We start from the raw sequence: 17,923 nt of genomic DNA, 5'->3' as shown, positions 1-17,923 counted from the left end.
GGAAGCATGAAGATTGGCATTACTTCAGAGACTCACCACCTGAAACAGAGAGGAGGGCAGATGTGACCCTAGACACTGTCTGGCTCCTGATAACATTATCTGAGCCTTGCTCAAGCTGTGCCTGAGGTTTTCTGCCTGAATACTTTTCACTAATTTGAGTCAGTGGAGTCCTTTTTCTGCATAAGCCTTTTTGGATTGGAAGTTCTGTCACCTGCAGTCAAGGGAATCTAACCAACACAGGACCTAAAAGACACTGGACGTGTTTTGACTCTTTTCTGTTTCAATTTTGCACAGGCTTAGGTCACTTCCTTAGGCTCTTTGAATGATCATAAATGTGTGTTTTCTGGGCCTGGGGAAGAAAGCAGTGAGAAGGTAGTACGGCAGCGATGCTTGTCAAAACAGGTGTTGTGGCTTTAGGAATCGTGGCCCTAGGACTTGCTCAGTAACTTGTGGAATGTAAGAAATTTCACTTACTTATTTTTCTGCACCTATAAAGAGTGAGGATAATATTTGCTACACTGGGGCTTCCCTGGTGGTCCAGTGGCTAAGACTCCACACTCCCAATGCGGGGGGCGCAGGCTCGATCCCTGGTCAGGGAACTAGATCCTGCATGCCACAACTAAGATCCCACGTGCCAAAACTAAGACCCGGCGCAGCCAAATAAATAAATATTAAAAAAAAAATTTTGCTACCCTGTTTAAACGAGAGGGAGTTGATAAGAATGTGCCTAGTACTTTGTACTTTGGTACGACTCACCTTCCAATGTGGCAGTAACACTTCACCATGTCAACCTGTGGCTTTTCATATTTCTCAATCCCTAGACTGACCTAACCAGTAGTGAGGTGGGTACATAAGGAGGCTCCTACTTTTGGAAGACCATAGAGGGAGGATATTCATGTTCCATAGCCCAGGAGGCCATAGATGCATGTCCTAATAGCCTCACTGAAACATTAACTGTTTTCACGCTCAAGAGAGAATAGTAAGCTTTCTTTCTGCTCTATGGATTTCACAAATGCTGCGGAGCAACTAAGCCCATGCGCCACAACTACTGAGCCCTCGCGCGGCAACTACTGACGTCCACGCACCTAGAGCCTATGCTCTGCAACAAGAGAAGCCACCACAATGAGAAGTCTGTGCACTGCAATGAAGAGTAGCCCCTGCTCGCTGCAACTAGAGAAAGCCCACACGCAGCAACGAAGACCCAACGCAGCCAAATAATAAATAAATAATATCTGCTAGCTGTATTTAGAGTTACCTGGCTGTAGAAGGAAAAATCTGTATGTTCAAATAGCTTAATTTTCCACAGTGAAGGAAAGCCCTCCCAGAGACACTAAGAAAAATGAAACCAAGCCAGCAAAGATATAAACCATTAATTTTATTTCCATTCCTAAAATGTATGTGAGTTTATTGATTTGATATTTAAAGTAGTCTCTTTGCAAAATCATCTCAGAAAATAGTCTAAATTTATTAAAATGCATGCAAACTATTGCTGAAAATTCTAAGTCCTCTTATTGACCAACTTGTTTTCACAACACTTGTGATGATTTCCCAAGGTTTCCATGGTTACAGGGAACAAAGAAATCATCTTGAGACCAGAGTGGAAATTTGATCAGACTAATCCGAACAGTATTTATCTACCTCTTTACAGACTCACAGCTTGCCTATTTTGAGGCGGCTCTTACAAAGCGTATCTAGTTATTCAAGGTTTCTCTAATTACAGTGGGCCTTTTCTTTGCCTGCAATTTACTACATTCAGCAAAGTATACGTTAGATAATAAGGAAAATGAACCCAAGAACTCTAACTGCTTCATATAGTTTTATGGATATACTGAAGTGTCAAGTACAAACTTCATCTTAAGAATTGAAGACTGGAATGCAGGGAAACAAACTCTGGTGGAATACCAGAATAAAAAACATAACAAAGCTGGGCAGAACTAGGTGTGGCATCCTGGTACATTAATTTTGAAAGCCAGCCCAACGATACTAAGGACAACAAATAGATTCAGATTTCTTCTTTTTTTTTTTTTTTGCGGTACGCGGGCCTCTCACTGTTGCGGCCTCTCCCGAAGCGGAGCACAGGCTCCGGACGCGCAGGCTCAGTGGCCACGGCTCACGGGCCCAGCCGCTCCGCGGCATGTGGGATCTTCCCGGACCGGGGCATGAACCCACGTCCCCTGCATCGGCAGGCGGACTCTCAACCACTGCGCCACCAGGGAGGCCCCGATTCAGATTTCTTTAAAAAAAAAAATCTGTGCTGTTTAGGTTTGGAGTTTTCAACTAGTCAGTATTTCTTTATTTAGTTTGTGAATTATTAAGATTTTTTTGGAACTTCCCTGCTGGCGCAGTGGTTAAGAATCCGCCTGACAATGCAGGGGACATGGATTCGAGCCCTGGTCCAGGAAGATCCCACATGCTGCGGAGCAACTAAGCCTGTGCGCCACAACTACTGAGCCTGTGCTCTAGAGCCTGTGAGCCACAACTACTGAAGCCTGTGTACCTAGAGCTTGTGCTCCGCAACAAGAGAAGGCACCACAATGAGAAGCCCGCGTGCCGCAACTAGAGAAAACCCACGCACAGCAACGAAGACCCAACGCAGCCAAAGATAAATAAAAAAATGAATTAATTTTATAGAAAAAGATCTTTTCACGTCTCCCTCTTCAAAGTCTTCTTTTGAGTGATTAACTGCTAATTAGCATCAACCTCTTAAAGAGAAGGTAAAATTAAAATCTGTTGGGTAATAATTTAAATAAGACAGAAAAAATTTGAAGTTACTGAATAAAGTAAGGTTTGAGGATAATGGTGGACTTCAATTATGAAAGCCCATTGTTTCCTTTAAGGGAGAGTTCTGTTTTGTTTTGTTTTTGATTCTTTGGGAGACAATAGAAAATAGCTAAATAGGTTATAACATAAACTTTTAGTGATGAAATTCAAATTTACCTAAAAAAGGGGGTTCCCTTCACCCAATTAGTTTTGTGTGTGTGTGTATGTGTGTGTGTGTGTGTGTGTGTGTGTGTGTGTGTGTGTGTGTGTATGGCTGTGTTGCGTCTTCATTGCTGTGTGCAGGCCCTCTCTAGCTGTGGTGAGCAGGGGCTCTAGGTACACGGGCCTCAGCAGTTGCATCTCGTGGCCTCAGTAGTTGTGGCTCATGGGCTCCAGAGCACAGGCTCAACAGCCGTGGCACATGGGCTTAGTTGCCCCACGGCAGGTGGGATCCTCCGGACCAGGGATCGAACCTGTGTTCCCCACATTGGCAGGCAGACTCTCAACCACTGCACCATGAGGGAAGTCCCCCAATTAGCATTTTAAGTGTAAAACCCAAACCTTAAATTATTCGAGCCCTTCAGGTCTCAACTTCTATTTCACAGCATATCCGTAGATGTGAGGGCGCAGGAGCTCCCAGGACAGGGGGGCCTGTAAGTGCTGCAGCTTCAGCTTGGAGAAGCGGGCCCACTCCAGGGCCTTCCAGCTCTCTCTGGTCAGGTTGCATCCATCAAACAGAAGGTACCAGACAGGAGTCAGGACCTGTTGCCAGAAGTAATTCCAGGTTGAAGGCTTAGCTGCTACATGCTCCATGAAATAAAAAGCTCCTCCCTGAGAAAGAAAAGAAAAGAAAAAAAAAAAAACACATCAAGGATTTTAGTTTGGGGGGAAAAATTTATAAGATGATTTTTTAAAAATTAATTAATTTTTTTATGGCTGCACTGGGTCTTTGTTGCTGTGCGCGGGCTTCCTCTAGTTGCAGTGAGCGGGGGCTACTCTTTGTTGTGGTGCACGGGCTTCTCATCGCGGTGGCTTCCCTTGTTGTGGAGCATGGGCTCTAGGCGCGTGGGCTTCAATAGTTGTGGCTCACGGGCTTTAGAGCACAGGCTCAGTAGTGGTGGCGCATGGGCTTACTTGCTCTGAGGCATGTGGGATCTTCCCGGACCAGGGCTCAAACCCGTGTCCCCTGCATTGGCAGGCAGATTCTTAACCACTGGACCACCAGGGAAGTCCTATAAGATGATTAAATGTCAGATTTCAGTGGCCCCAAAGGCCAACTTCATGAGAAGACATGGAGAAATTCAAACTTGCTACGATACTATTCTGGTTAATAGTGTCATCTTCTGTCAGATTTTATACAGAGTTGCCAATCTATATTTTCTGTTCATAAAGGTAATACATAATAATAGTTAGAATTTGAAGCAGTTACTGCATGCAAGATCCTGTCTGTAAGGCCTATCACATGTTAACTCAATCCTTACAATACACTTATTTGGTAAGTATTATTATTATCATTCCTATGTTCTACAGATGAGGAAACAGAGTCACATAGAAAATAAACAACTTGCCCAAGGTCATACAGCTTACAAATGTCAGAATCAGGTTTTTACCTTGGGTGGTCTGGCTCCAGAGGCTGGCAATACTGTCTCACCAATATTATTTTAGAAAATTCAGAAAATACAGAAAAGTTTAAAAAGAAAAACAGTCAATCATCTTTCATCACCTCGAGACAACTACTGTTAAGATTTTGTGGAAGATGGTGGAGTAGAAGGACATGCACTCATTCCTTCTCGTGAGAGCACCGGAATCCCAACTAACAGTCATCGACAGGAAGACACTGGAATGCACCAAAAAAGATACCCCACATCCAAAGACAAAGGAGAAGCTGCAGTGAGATGGTAGGAGGGGTGCAATCAGAATAAAAGCAAATCCCATAACCACTGGGTGGGTGACTCACAAACTGAAGAACACTTATACCACAGAAGTCCACCCACTGGAGTGAAGATTCTGAGCCCCACGTCAGGCTTCCCAGCCTGGGGTGTCCGGCAATGGGAGGAGGAATTTCCAGAGAATCAGACTTTGAAGGCTAGTGGGATTTGATTGCAGAACTTCGACAGGACTGGGGGAAACAGATTCCACTGTTGGAGGGCACACACAAAGTAGTATGCACATCAGGACCCAGGGGGAAGGAGCAGTGACCACATAGGAGACTGAACCAGACCTACCTGCTAGTGTTGGAGGGTCTCCTGCAGAGGCAGGGGGTGGCTGTGGCTCACCACGGGGACAAGGACACTGGCAGCAGAAGTTCTGGGAAGTACTACTTGGCATGAGCCCCTCCGCAGTCTGCCATTAGCCCCACCAAAGACCCTGTAGCCTCCAGTGCTGGGTTGCCTCAGTCCAAACAACCAACAGGGAGGGAAGTCAGCCCCACCCATCAGCAGACAAGCGGATTAAAGTTTTACTGAGCTCTGCCAACCAGAGCAACACCCAGCTCTACCCACCACCAGTCTCTCCCATCAGGAAGCTTGCACAAGCCTCTGAGATAGCCTTATCCACCAGAGGGCAGACAGCAGAAGCAAGAACTACAGTCCTGCAGCCTGTGGAACAGAAACCACATTCAAAGAAAGATAGACAAGATGAAAAGGCAGAGGGCCATGTCCCAGATGAAGGAACAAGATAAAACCCCAGAAAAACAACTAAGTGAAGTGGAGATAGGCAACCTTCCAGAAAAAGAATTCAGAATAATGATAGTGAAGATGATCCAGGACCTCGGAAAAAGAATGGAGGCAAAGATCGAGAAGATGCAAGAAATGTTTAACAAAGACCTAGAAGAATTAAAGAACAAACACCTAGAAGAATTAAAGAACAAACAAACAGAGATGAACAATACAATAACTGAAATGAAAAATACCCTAGAGGAATCAACAGCAGAATAACTGGGGGAGAAGAACGGATAAGTGACATGGAGGACAGAGTGGTGGAATTCACTGCCACAGAACAGATTAAAGAAAAAAGAATGAAAAGAAATGAAGACAGCCTAAGAGACCTCTGGGACAGTATTAAATGCACCAATATTCGCATTACAGGGGTCCCAGAAGGCGAAGAGAGAGAGAAAGGACCCAAGAAAATATTTGAAGAGATTATAGTCGAAAACTTCCCTAACATGGAAAAGAAATAGCAACCCAAGTCCAGGAAGTGCAGAGAGTCCCAGGCAGGATAAACCCAAGGAGAAACACGCCAAGACACATAGTAATCAAACTGACAAGAATTAAGGACAAAGAAAAATTATTAAAAGCAACAAGGGAAAAACAACGAATAACATACAAGGGAACTCCCATAAGATTAACGGCTGATTTCTCAAAAACTCTACAAGCCAGAAGGGAGTGGCATGATATACTTAAAGTGATGAAAGGGAAGAACCTATAACCAAGATTACTCTACCCAGCAAGGATCTCATTCGGATTCGACGGAGAAATCAAAAGCTTTACAGACAAGCAAAAGCTAAGAGAATTCAGCACCACCAAACCAGCTCTACAACAAATGCTAGAGGAACTTTTCTACATGGGAAACACAAGAGAAGAAAAGGACCTGCAAAAGCAAACCCAAAATAATTAAGAAAATGGTAATAGGAACATACATATCAATAATTACCTTGAATGTGAATGGATTAAATGCTCCAACCAAAAGACACAGGCTTGCTGAATGGATACAAAAACAACACCCATATAAATGCTGTCTACAAGAGACCCACTTCAGGACACATACAGACTGAAAGTGAGGGGATGGAAAAATATATTCCATGTAAAAGGAAATCAAAAGAAAGCTGGAGTAGCAATACTCATATCAGGTAAAATAGACTTTAAGATAAAGACTGTTACACGAGATAAGGAAGGACACTACATAATGATCAAGGGATCAATCCAAGAAGAAGATACAACAATTATAAATATATATGCATCCAACATAGAAGCACCTCAATACGTAAGGCAAATGCTAACAGCTATAAAAGAGGAAATCAACAGGAAAACACAATAATAATGGGGGCCTTTAACACCTCATTTACACCAATGGACAGATCATCCAGACAGAAAATTAGCAAGGAAGCACAAGCTTTAATTGACAATAGACCAGATAGATTTAATTGATATTTATAGGACATTCCATCCAAAAACAGCAGATTACACTTTCTTCTCAAGTGCACACGGAACATTCTCCAGGATAGATCACATCTTGGGTCACAAATCAAGCCTTGGTAAATTTAAGAAAACTGAAATCATATCAAGCGTCTTTTCCAACCACAACACTATGAGATTAGAAATAAATTACAGGGAAAAAACGTAAAAAACACAAACACATGGAGACTAAACAGTACATTACTAAATAACCAACAGATCACTGAAGAAATCAAAGAGGAAACCAGAAAATACCTAGAGAAAAATGACAACGAAAACACGATGATCCCAAACCTATGGGATGCAGCAAAAGCAGTTCTAAGAGGGAAGTTTATAGCAATACAATCCTACCTCAAGAAACAAGAAAAACCTCAAATAGTCTAACTTTACACCTAAAGGAACTAGAGAAAGAAGAACAAACAAAACCCAAAGTTAGTAGAAGGAAACAAATCATAAAGATCAGAGAAGAAATAAATGAAATAGAAACAAAGAAAACAATAGCAAAGACCAATACAACTAAAACCTTGTTCTTTGAGAAGATAAACAAAATTGATAAACCTTTAGCCAGACTCATCAAGAAAAAGAGGGAGAGGACTCGAATCAATAAAATTAGAAATGAAAAAGGAGAAGTTACAATGGACACTGCAGAAATACAAAGCATCCTAAGAGACTACTACAAGCAACTCTATGCCAATAAAATGGACAACCTGGAAGAAATGGACAAATTCTTACAAAGGTATAACCCTCCAAGACTGAACCAGGAAGAAGTAGAAAGTACGAACAGACCAATCACAAGTAATGAAATTGAAACTGTGATTAAAAATCTTCCAGCAAACAAAAGTCCAGGACTAGATGGCTTCACAGGTGAAATCTATCAAATATTTAGAGAAGAGCTAACACCCATCCTTCTCAAACTCTTCCAAAAAGTTGTAGAGGAACACTCCCAGACTCATTCTACAAGGCACCATCACCTGATACCAAAACCAGACAAAGATACTACAAAAAGAGAAAATTACAGACTAATATCACTGATGAATATAGATGCAAAAATCCTCAACAAAATACTAGCAAAGAGAATCCAACAACACATTAAAAGGATCATACATCATGATCAAGTGGGATTTATCCCAGGGATGCAAGGATTCTTCAATATATGCAAATCAATAAATGTGACACACCACATTAACAAATTGAAGAATAAAAACCATATGATCATGTAAATAGATGCAGAAAAAGCTTTTGACAAAATTCAACACCGATTTATGATAGAAACTCTCCAGAAAGTGGGCATAGAGGGAACCTACCTCAACATAACAGAGACCATATACCCACAGCAAACATCATTCTCAGTGGTGAAAAACTGCAAGCATTTCCTCTAAGATCAGGAACAAGACAAGGATGTCCACTCTTGCCACTATTATTCAACATAGTGGCAAGGAACTCCTAGCCATGGCAATCAGAGAAGAAAAAGAAATAAAAGGAATACAAATTTGAAAAGAAGTAAAACTGTCACTGTTTGCAGATGAAATGATGCTATACATAGAGAATCCTAAAGATGCCACCAGAAAACTACTAGAGCTAATCAGTGCATTTGGAAAAGTTGCAGGATACAAAATTAATGCACAGAAATCTCTTGAATTCCTATACACTAACAACAAAAAAGTCAGAAAGACAGATTAAGGAAACAATCCCATTTACCATTGCAACAAAAAGAATAAAATACATAGGAATAAACCTATCTAAGGAGGTAAAAAACCTGCACTCAGAAGACTGTAAGACACTGACGAAAGAAATGAAAGATGACACAAACAGATGGAGAGATATACCATGTTCTTGGCTTGGAAGAATCAATATTTTGAAAATGACTATACTACCCAAAGCAATATACAGATTCAATGCAATGCCTATCAAATTACCAATGGCACTTTTTACAGAGCTAGAACAAAAAATCTTAAAATTTGTATGGAGACACAAAAGACCCTGAATAGCCAAAGCAATCTTGAGGGAAAAAACCGGAGCTGGAGGAATCAGACTCCCTGACTTCAGACTATACTACAAAGCTGCAGTAATCGAGACAACATGGTACTGGCACAAAAACAGAAACATAGATCAATGGACAGAATAGAAAGCTCAGAGAGAAACCCATGCACCTATGGTCAACTAATCTATGACAAAGGAGGCAAGAATATACAATGGAGAAAAGACAGTCTTTTCAGTAAGTGGTGCTTGGAAGACTGGGCAGCCACATGTAAAAGAATTAAATTAGAACACCATACACAAAAATAAACTCAAAATGGATTAAAGACCTAAATGTAAGACCAGACACTATAAAACTCTTAGAGGAAAACATAGGAAGAACACTCTTTGACATAAATCACGGCAAGATCTTTTTTGACCCACCTCCTAGAGTAATGGAAATAAAAACAAAAATAAACAAATGGGACCTAATGAAACTTAAAAGCTTTTGCACAGCAAAGGAAACTATAAACAAGACGAAAAGACAACCCTCAGAATGGGAGAAAATATTTGCAAATGAATCAACAGACAAAGGATTAATCTCCAAAATATATAAACAGCACATGCAGCTCAATATTAAAAACACAAACAACCCAATCAAAAAATGGGCAGAAGACCTAAATAGACATTTCTCCAAAGATGACATACAGATGGCCAAGAAGCACATGAAAAGCTGCTCAACATCACTAATTAGTAGAGAAATGCAAATCAAAACTACAATGAGGTATCATCTCACGCTGGTTAGAATGGGCATCATCAGAAAATCTACAAACAAAAAATGCTGGAGAGGGTATGGAGAAAAGGGAACCCTCTTGCACTGTTGGTGGGAATGTAAATTGATACAGCCACTATGGAGAACAGTATGGAGGTTCCTTAAAAAGCTAAAAATAGAATTACCATATGACCCAGCAGTTCCACTACCGGGCACATACCCAGAGAAAACCAGAATTCAAAAAGACACATGCACCCCAATGTTCGTTGCAGTACTGTTTACAATAGCCAGGTCATGGAAGCAACCTAAATGCCCATCGACAGACGAATGGATAAAGAAGATGTGGTTCATATATACAATGGAATATTACCCAGCCATAGAAAGGAATGAAATTGGGTCATTTGTGGAGACGTGGATGGAGCTAGAGACTGTCATACAGAGTGAAGTAAGTCAGAAAGAGAAAAACAAATATTGTATATTAACGCATATATGTGGAATCTAGAAAAGTGATACAGATGAACCGGTTTGCAAGGCAGAAATAGAGACACAGATGTAGAGAACAAATGTATGGACATCAAGGGGGGAAAGTGGGGGTGGGGGCGGTAGGATGAACTGGGAGATTGGGATTGACATATATACACTAGTATGTATACAATAGATAACTAATAAGAACCTGCTGTGTAAAAAAATAAAATAAAAAGCAAAACAAAAAAAAAATAAAATTTTGTGTATACGTTTATATGAATATTTTTTTTCTAAAACTAGGATTGGAATATACATTCTGTTTTATAATCTGTTTTATTTTATTTATGTATTTGAGTATTATTCTAAAAGATGGTTTAAAAAACCTTTATGCAATATTTCACACCACTGAAGTTACCATCTCTTTTTTTTTTTTTTTTTTTGCGGTACGCGGGCCTCTCACTGTTGTGGCCTTTCCCGTTGCGGAGCACAGGCTTCGGACGCACAGGCTCAGCGGCCATGGCTCACGGGCCCAGCCGCTCCGCGGCATGTGGGATCTTCCTGGACCGTGGCACGAACCCGTGTCCCCTGCATCGGCAGGTGGACTCTCAACCACTGCACCACCAGGGAAGCCCTACACCATCTCTTATTTAACCATTCTCATTTAGGCTATTTCCAATTTTACATTGTTATAAATACTGTTACAGTGAACATCCTTATCCATAAATCTTTGTGACCATCTATAATTATTTCCAAATAAATAACTTGCTAAAAAGTGGAATTGCTGAATCAAACGTCTGTGCCTTTTTAAAGCTTTTGGTACAGGTTGTCAAATTGCCCTTTGGAAAAGTTGTAGCAGTTTGCATTCATACTAGCAATAGATGTGAATGCCCATTTCCAATAAACTCTCATCAGTACTTTTTTCTCCTATATCTTTGTCAATTTGATGTGTAATATGGTATTTTTGATAACATGCATAGCTTTAATATTCGTAATCGTAACATCTTTTACTAAACCTTATTGATTATTTGGATTTATTGTTTTCTGATTTGTCTGTTAATGTCCATTATCAGTTTTCTTCTTTTCTTTATTTATTTGGTTGTGCTGGGTCTTAGTTGTGGCAGGTGGGCTCCTTAGTTGTGGCTCGCCGGCTCCTTAACTGTGGCATGCTCACTCTTAGTTGCGGCATGCATGTGGGATCTAGTTCCCTGACCAGGGATTGAACCTGTGCCCCCTGCGTTGCGAGTCTTAACCACTGTGCCACAGGGCAAGTCCCCACTATCGGTTTTCTAATAGGCCGTTGGTTTTTTTCTTACTGATTAGTAAGGGCTTTTAGTATAATTAGACTACATAGACTACAGATGTTTTCCCTTGTTTGTTGTTTGCCTTTTAATTACAATTTTTTAAACTTCCCCTTTTATTTAAAAAAAATCTTTAAATTCATCTGAGTATTGTTCTTAGGCTCTGCTTTGCAAACCTGTGGGCGTCTGAATCCATACCTAGTACTGCCTGGGACTAAATAACCATGTCTTATACTTTTTTTTTTTTTAGTTCATTAGTTCATGTCTTTTATTAACCAATATACAATAACCTGTCTTCTGGTTTGTTGAAACAATAGGTCAGACAACATTTGTCACAATAGTGTTTGTCAAAGTGGCTGGCCATAAAAACTCCACACCACATTTATCTGAAGGGCACTCCCGATGAAGGTGACTGCTTTTGCCATTCTGATCCACCTTACAGTATTTCAGGACAGCCAGCTTAACCTTCTTTCTCTCTCTCTCTCTGTCTCTCTTTTTTTTCTTTTGGCCGTGTGGCTTGTGGGATCTTAGTTTCCCAACCAGGGATTGAACCTGGGCCCTCCGCAGTGAGAGTGCAGAGTCCTAACCACTGGACCGCCAGGGAATTCCCAACCCTCTTTCTCTTATGCTTGTTCTTCTTGGGAGTGGTTAAGACCTCTTCCTTTTCTTAGTACCAGCACGAAGTCTCAACAGAATATGAAGAGTAGACTCCTTTTGAATGTTGTAGTCAGACAAAGTACGTCCATCTTCCAGTTGCTTGCCAGCAAAGGTCAGCCTTTGCTGGTCAGAAGGAATTACTTCCTTATCTTGGATCTTGGCCTTTACATTTTCTATTGTATCCGAGGGTTCGACCTCGAGAGTGGTGGTCTTCCCTGTCTGGATCTTCACAAAAATCTGCATCCTGGTGGCGGCACCACCACAGATGGTGGATCCCAAAAGCGTATGTCTTATACTTTTGTGCCGTTGTCACAGGATGTAAACGATAGGATTTATTTTATTAAAATACTGAATCATCTAAAAGTGTTACTAAATTCATGGTTACATTTTGTCATTAGGTATTTTATTTGGTCAGTGGATGCTGTGTGTAAATTACTGTCATATAGGAGTTAGTAACTGCTGCTTTCATCTAGGACGGTCCTATACATATGGGTCAAGTCTGGACACAGTAGAGGCTACACATTATTAAGGAGTCTTCAGAAGTTTTCTACTTATCTACCTCTGGGGTGAAGGGGGAAACGGACCAATGATTACCTCCCAGACCCAGGGTGACTGTCCCACTCCTTAGCCTCTTCTAGCCTCCCTAGTGTTGGCTATCCCAGGCAGGGTTTAGAGATGGAGTTCCTCCAAATCTATGGGTAAGTGTAAGACCTGTGTTCAGGAATGGAAAACTTGAAATTTCCTGATTGAAATATTTTTTTTCCATAGAAGAGGACAGAAGAGAAGAGGTGATCCAGGCCTGGGGAGGTTGCTGATGCCCTCTGGGTTACACAGGTTAAGCTAGAGATGCCTGTTACCCATCCAGGTGACTGTCGCGTAGACAGCTGGGTATGAAGATCTGGGGTTAGAAGAGAGATCTGAGCTTGATACTTAGATTTGGAAGCCATTTGTGTATGCACGGTAATTGAAAACATTGGGGGTACATGAGATTGCACAGGGGGTGTATATAAGTGAAATGAGAGCTAAAAAAGAAACTCCAGCGTTTAGGGGATGGGCAGAGGAAGAAAAGCCAGCAAAAGTGGTAGAAATGTTGAAGGCAGATAAAAAGCCCCAGTGACAAGCACTGTGGTACAGTGATAAGAATATTTGCATTAAAGTCAGACATAGTGGCTGTGTAACTTGAGGCAAGTTTCTTAACTCCTCTGGGTCTGTTTCCCCAATCCAACATGAAGGCAATACCTGCTTTAAAGGACTGTTTCCTACATGAGAATGTAGGAAAGCTCCTGGTTCTGTTCAGCAGAGAATGGGTGCTTTGGAGGAGCTAAGGAAGACCACCAAGAATATGATCCCCTAAGGGCACTCTCAGGGCTTAAACCAGAGATGACCGTTACTTGCTTTGCAGAGATGTTGTGAGATTAGTAACACTGTAAGCAAAACCTCTAACTGTGCCCGGTCTTAGGACACAAGAACCCAGGATTTGAGTATCAGAATCAGACTTTTTTCAGTTACTGCTTTGACGTTGGCCTATCCTTGAGCCAAAGACAGAATTACACTTGGCCCTCAGTATCCACAAGTTCTGCATCCTTGGATTCAACAAAATGCAGATCAAAAATGTTTGGAAAAAATCCAGAAAGTTCCAAAAAAGCAAAACTTGAATTTGCCACATGCTGGCACCTGTTTACATAGCATTTACATCGTATTAGGTATTATAAGTAATCTAGAGATGATTTAAGGTATATGGGAGGATATGCATAAGTTATATGCAGGTACTGCACCATTTTATATAAGGGACTTAAGCTTCTGTAGATTTTGGTATCTGTGGAGGGGACAGGGAGGGACCCCGAGGAAATTGAGGGACGACTGTATATTAATTGCCTCTAAACACTATCTTCAAGTCCTTTTCTTCCTGAGGAACTTCCTCTGTTAGAAAATAAAACTGGGGATTACAGAACATCCATTTCCTCTAGTATAGTAAATTCAAATGTTAAGATACCCATACTTGAGACTCCCCTGGTGGCACAGAGGTTAAGAATCCGCCTGACAATGCAGGGGACATGGGTTCGAGTTCTGGTCTGGGAAGATCCCACGTGCCGCGGAGCAACTAAGCCCGAGTGCCACAACTACTGAGCCTGTGCTCTAGAGCCTGTGAGCCACAACTGCTGAGCCCGCATGCCACAACTACCAAAGCCCACGCGCCTAGAGTCTGTGCTCCGCAACAAGAGGAGCCACCCCAATGAGAAGCCTTCACGCTGCAACTAGAGAAAGCCCGCGCACAGCAACAAAGACCCAATGCAGCCAAAAATTAACAATAAATAAATTAATTAATTTAAAAAAGATATCCATACTTTATGTTCACCTATGTTTAGAATAAAACTATTTTAAACTAGTTTTTAAACAAACAATAAAGGTAATATGTGAAAATTACATATAGGTATAAAGAATTTCAAACTATACAGAGAGGTATAATATGAAAAGTAATTCCTTCCCCTCATCCAATTCCCTTCCCAAGAGGTAACCACTGTTAATAGTTTCTTGTGTATCATTCCCATTAACATAAATACTTATATAGGTATATTCTCCCACACACACACAAATGGACTTATACTGTGTATAATATTCTGTGCTTTCATTGCTTTTTAATTTAACACTGTCTCTTGAGGAGATAGTTTTTTCATATCAACATAGGTAACTCTTCCTTGTTCTTTTAACAGCTGCACAGAAATCCTTTATACGATGCGACAATTTACTTAACAGCCTCCTACCTCCTATTGCTGGATGTTTAGGTTATTTCCAATTTGTGGTATTACAAATACTGTAATGAATATTTTCGCATATGAATGAGTTTTTGCACATTTGTGCAGTATAGCTATAGGATAAATTCCTGTTGGATGAAGGAGGAAGTGTCCTTGAAAATCTGATACTATCAAATTGCCCTCCAAAGAGGGCACTTCCTCCAACTGGGGTAATCCAGTCCCCCAGACTCACCCCAACACCATATTGAACTTAAAAGTCTCTGACAGTGTAGTAGGTAAAAATAGTATCTTGCTTTAATTTCTTCTTAATTGAAGTATAGTTGATTTATAATATTATATTAGTTTCAGGTGTATAACAGTGATTCAGAATTTTTATAGATTATACTTCATTTAAAGTTATTACAAAATAATGGCTATATTTCCCTGTGCTGTAGAATATATCCTTGTTGCTTATTTATTTTATACATAGTAGTTTATATCTCTTAATCCCACACCACTACCTTGCCCCTCCCCACTTTCCTCTCCCCTCTGGTAACCACTAGTTTGTTCTCTATATCTGTGAGTCTATTTCTGTTTGTTATATACATTCGTTTGTTATATTTTTAAGATTCCACGTATAAGTGATATCTTGCTTTAATTTGTTCTTTTATTGCAAGACAACATTTATATCATATATTGGCTATTTTTATTTATATTTCTGTTCCTGTGCTTTGCTTACTTTTCTCTTTTTTAAAAAACTGATTTAAGAATTCTATTGATCTTGATTTGTAATGTCTTTTATTTTTTTATTAAAATTTTTTAAAAAATTAATTAATTTATTTAGTTTTGGCTGCCCTGGGTCTTTGTAGCTGCACGCAGGCTTTCTCTAGTTGCTGCGAGCGGGGGATACTCTTCGTTGCAGTGCAAGGGATTCTCATTGCAGTGGCTTCTCTTGTTGCAGAGCATGGGCTCTAGGTGCACGGGCTTCCATAGTTGTGGCACGTGGGCTCAATAGTTGCAGCTTGCGGGCTCTAGAGCGCAGGCTCAGTAGTTGTGGCACACGGGCTTAGTCGCTCCGTGGCATGTGGGATCTTCCCGGACCAGGGATCGAACCCGTGACCTGCTTTGGCAGGCAGATTCTTAACCACTGGACCACCAGGGAAGTCCTGTAACATCTTTTAATATGAAATTAACGCATTATCTATCATCCTTGGCAAATATTTTTTACAAACTTTTTTGTTCTTTAAGTTTTTTTATACTCCTTTTTTTTCTCTGCAGGAGTTCTAAAATTTTACATATTCATGTATTATCAATCTGTTCCTATATAGCTTCTTTTCCACTCTAAGATTTTTTTAAAAATTCGGCAGTGTCTTCTCTAGTAGTTGTACCTTTTATGTTAGGGTGTTTGATCTACCTGAAATTGATAGGGCTGCCCTTGGTGATAGTGGTTACTACTAACCAGCCCTCACACCCTGTACTCACCGGCCTCAGCACCCTGCACACTTCCTGGAGGATCCGCTCCTGGTTCTTCACGGAGCACAGGACCAGTGTGCAGACCACCACATCCATGGAGTCGTCGGCCACCTGGTGCAGGTCCTCCCCGGCAGCCACCAGGAAGCGCTCAAACTGCAGGTGTCGGTTCTCAGCAATGCTCTTGATCAAGAACTTCTCAAAGTTGGGGTTGGGATCAATACAGGTCACCCGGCATCCAGGCGGGTAGAACTTGAAGTTGGGCCCTGTGCCACAGCCCAGCTCCAGCAGGGAGAGCTTCCCGGAGGGGCCTGCGAACTCCTGTAGATTGCTGAAGAGCTCCTGCTTCTTGCTCGCCATCTGTTCGTTGTACATCACAGTAAACCTTGCCAAGATGTAGGGGAGCGATTTTTTGCATATCCAGTTCCACAGGCCCAGGAAGTCCAGCAGGTACACGGGAAATGCCAGGATGCAGACGGCCAGCCGGAGGATAAAAATGGTCAGCGCCATCACTCAGAAGAGAAGAAAACAGATCAGCAGTTAGAGGCCTGACTCCTTTAATTGCAGGAAGTAGGTTTCTGGCCACATTCCAGAGCCAATCAGCTGCAGAGGAAAGAGCTGGTTGTTCTGGAGAGACGCAGCTGCAGTAAAATCTCGGGCGAGAGGCCCATTTCACCCAGTTAATAGATGTTTGCCAAAAGTTGCCTCATAGCTTACTTTTCATGAGGTAAAATGAGAAGGTTCTCAGCTTTTCCTTAGAAGGAAGGCTGATTACAACCCATTATTACAAATCTATTCCTGCTTGGAGACTACTGCAAGTTTCCTGCTGAAGTTTTAAATGCACAGCATACTTACAGCCTGTCTGGTTCTCCAGTGACCTCTGCTAAGAAAACAGAATCCGTGGGTGGAGCCTGGTTAAACCACACCAGAAAGCCACTGCCAAAGCCCATTTATTACGTGACCCCTCCTACTTCCCTTCCATTCCGCCCTCATGTTTTTTTAAACAAATTTTTTTTTCTGCTGATTTTATTTATTTTTTGTCTCTTGTGGATGCCTTTTTTTTGGCTGCATTGGGTCTTTGTTGCTGCATGTGGGTTTCTCATTCCAGTGGCTTCTCTTGTTGCAGAGCACGGGCTCTAGGCGCGTGGGCTTCAGTAGTTGTGGCACACGGGTTCAGTAGTTGTTATAGCAGCCTATATTTTGAAAAGCATTTCCCTCACCCCCTTTTTTTCTTCAGTCTCTGTAGGCAGTATTTTCGTTTTCTCCTGGGGTGTTTACATTTCAAAGACATTCACAACTTCAGGGACAGAGAAAGAATGACGTTTTTCTCCTAGGAGTTTTGGGGTGTATTTCTCTATTATCAGAAGTCTAGGGTGACTACTATTTAGATTTTTTCTTTGTATTAGGGGTTGGGCAACATGAGGCACTCTGTTTCAATCACCACAACATCTGCCCCTTTGCTCTCCTCACTTTCCCAGGGATTCTACCTCTTAGCATCCTAATCAGGCTTTCTCACAAGTACTTGGACCTTAATCTGCAGTAGCTTGTGCCCTCCTAGCTTTGCAAAATGGCACATGAAGGTCTCCAACTTATTATTCTGCTCTTGCACCTTGTCTGCCAGCCCCCAAGCTAGCAGAGTAG

General features: G+C 41.4%; 1 protein-coding gene across 1 annotated transcript; it reads right to left on the bottom strand.

Moving 5' to 3' along the window:
• Nucleotides 1-1,371: 1,371 nt before the first annotated feature.
• Nucleotides 1,372-17,149, bottom strand: TMT1A (thiol methyltransferase 1A). The gene is made up of 3 exons (XM_082850581.1): nt 17,138-17,149; nt 16,295-16,794; nt 1,372-3,591 (listed from the first exon to the last, which is right to left on the bottom strand). Exons 2-3 carry the CDS (start codon nt 16,790-16,792, stop codon nt 3,355-3,357), a joined length of 735 nt encoding a protein of 244 aa, XP_082706707.1. The 5' UTR covers nt 16,793-16,794; nt 17,138-17,149; the 3' UTR covers nt 1,372-3,354.
• Nucleotides 17,150-17,923: the final 774 nt, after the last annotated feature.

This window comes from Leucopleurus acutus (assembly GCF_964270905.1).
Source record: "Leucopleurus acutus genome assembly, chromosome: 11".
Lineage (NCBI taxonomy): Eukaryota > Metazoa > Chordata > Mammalia > Artiodactyla > Delphinidae > Leucopleurus > Leucopleurus acutus.
The sequence above is the reverse complement of the archived record's forward strand: the minus strand, read 5'-3'. Positions and strand labels throughout refer to the sequence as shown.

What these genes read in the sequence shown, in the direction of transcription:
- TMT1A (XM_082850581.1), bottom strand. Translation starts at nt 16,792, where the DNA reads ATGGCGCTGACCATTTTTATCCTCCGGCTGGCCGTCTGCATCCTGGCA. An exon ending in TGTGCAGGGTGCTGAGGCCG is followed by an intron (nt 3,592 to 16,294) that starts GTGAGTACAGGG and finishes TTTCTTTCTCAG; the next exon opens with GGAGGAGCTTTTTATTTCAT.